This window comes from Pyxicephalus adspersus, chromosome 2 (genome assembly GCF_032062135.1).
Source record: "Pyxicephalus adspersus chromosome 2, UCB_Pads_2.0, whole genome shotgun sequence".
NCBI classification, from domain to species: domain Eukaryota; kingdom Metazoa; phylum Chordata; class Amphibia; order Anura; family Pyxicephalidae; genus Pyxicephalus; species Pyxicephalus adspersus.
The window spans coordinates 8572051-8573679 of NC_092859.1; the positions used below are offsets into that span (position 1 = coordinate 8572051).

General features: G+C 46.0%; 1 protein-coding gene across 1 annotated transcript in view; it reads right to left on the reverse strand.

Annotated features, from left to right (window-relative positions):
* Window positions 1-1629, reverse strand: part of LOC140322308 (uncharacterized) — a gene marked incomplete in the record, with an annotated part of 34257 nt that overhangs the window by 19886 nt on the left and 12742 nt on the right. The window contains 1 exon segment of the mRNA XM_072398887.1: window positions 4-1611. Coding sequence (XP_072254988.1) covers window positions 4-1611 — 1608 coding nt within the window.

Genomic DNA, 1629 nt, shown 5'->3' on the forward strand with positions numbered 1-1629 from the left:
AACCCGCTGTTGTTTTATATGTTGTGTCTGCTATTGTGCTTGTTTCTGAAGCCCTAGTTGTATCAGCTGTTGTGTCTGCTGTTGTGCTTGTTTCCGAAACCCCAGTTGTATCATCTGTTGTGCCAGCTGCTGTGCTTGTTTCCGAAGCTGCTGTTGTATCTGCTGTTCTATCAACTGTTGTGTCTGCTATTGTGCTTGTTTCCGAAACCCCTGTTGTATCTGCTGTTGTGTCTGCAGTTGTGCTTGTTTCTGAAGCCACTGTTGTATCAGCTGTTGTGCCGTCTGTTGTGCTTGTTTCTGAAACCGGTGTTGTATCTGCTGTTTTGCTTGTTTCCAAAGCCGCTGTTGTATCAGCTGGTGTATCAACTGTTGTTTCTGCTATTGTGCTTGTTTCTGAAGCCACTGTTGTATCTGCTGTTGTATCAGCTGTTGTGTCTGCTGTTGTGCCAGCTGCTATGCTTGTTTCTGAAGCTGTGGTTGTATCTACTGTTGTATGAACTGTTGTGTCTGCTGTTGTGGTTTTTTCCAAAGCCGCTGTTGTATCAGCTGGTGTTTCAACTGTTGTGTCTGCTATTGTGCTTGTTTCTGAAGCCCCTGTTGCATCAGCTGTTGTATCAGCTGTATCAGCTGTTGTATCTGCTGTTGTGTCTGCTGTTGCGCCAGCTGTTGTGCTTGTTTCTGAAGCCCCTGTTGTATCAGCTGTTATATCAGCTGTTGTGTCTGCTGTTGTGCCAGCTGCTGTGCTTGGTTCAAAAGCTGCTGTTGTATCTGCTGGTGTATCAACTGTTGTGTCTGATATTGTGCTTGTTTCAGAAACCGCTGTTGTATCGGGTGTTCTGCTTGTTTCTGAAGCTGCTGTTGTATCAACTGTTGTGCCTTCTGTTATGGCAGCTGATGTGCTTGTTTCCAAAGCTGCTGTTGTATCTGCTGGTGTATCCACTGTTGTGCTTGTTTCTGAAGTCGCTGTTGTAGCTGCTTGGGTATCAGCCGTTGTGCCAGCTGTTGGGCTTGTCTCTGAAGTGGCTGTTGTATCTGCTGGTGTATCAACTGTTGTGTCTGCTATTGTGCTTATTTCCAAAGGCACTGTTGTATCAGCTGTTGTGTCTGCTGTTGCGCTTGTTTCCGAAGCCGCTGTTGAATCAGCTGTTGTGCTTGTTTCTGAAGTCGCTGTTGTATCTGCTGGTGTATCAGCTGTTGTGTCTGCTGTTGTACCAGCCGTTGGGCTTGTTGGTGAAGTCGCTGTTGTTTCTGCTGGTGTATCAGCTGTTGTGATTGTTTCCAAAGCTGCTGTTGTATCTGCTGTTGAATCAGCTGTTGTGCTGTCTGTTGTGCTTGTTTCCAAAGCTGCTGTTGCATCAGCTGTTGTGTCTGCTGTTGTGCTTGTTTCTGAAGTCGCTGTTGTGTCTGCTGTTGTGCTTGTTTCTGAAGTCGCTGTTGTGTCTGCTGTTGTGCTTGTTTCTGAAGTCACTGTTGTATCTGCTATTGTATCAGCCGTTGTGTCTGCTGTTGTTCCAGCTGTTGTGCTTGTTTCCGAAGCCACTGTTGTATCTGCTGTTGTATCAGTTGTTTTGTCTGCTATTGTGCTTGTTTCCGAAGCCTCTGTTGTATCTGCTGTTGTATCAGTTGTTG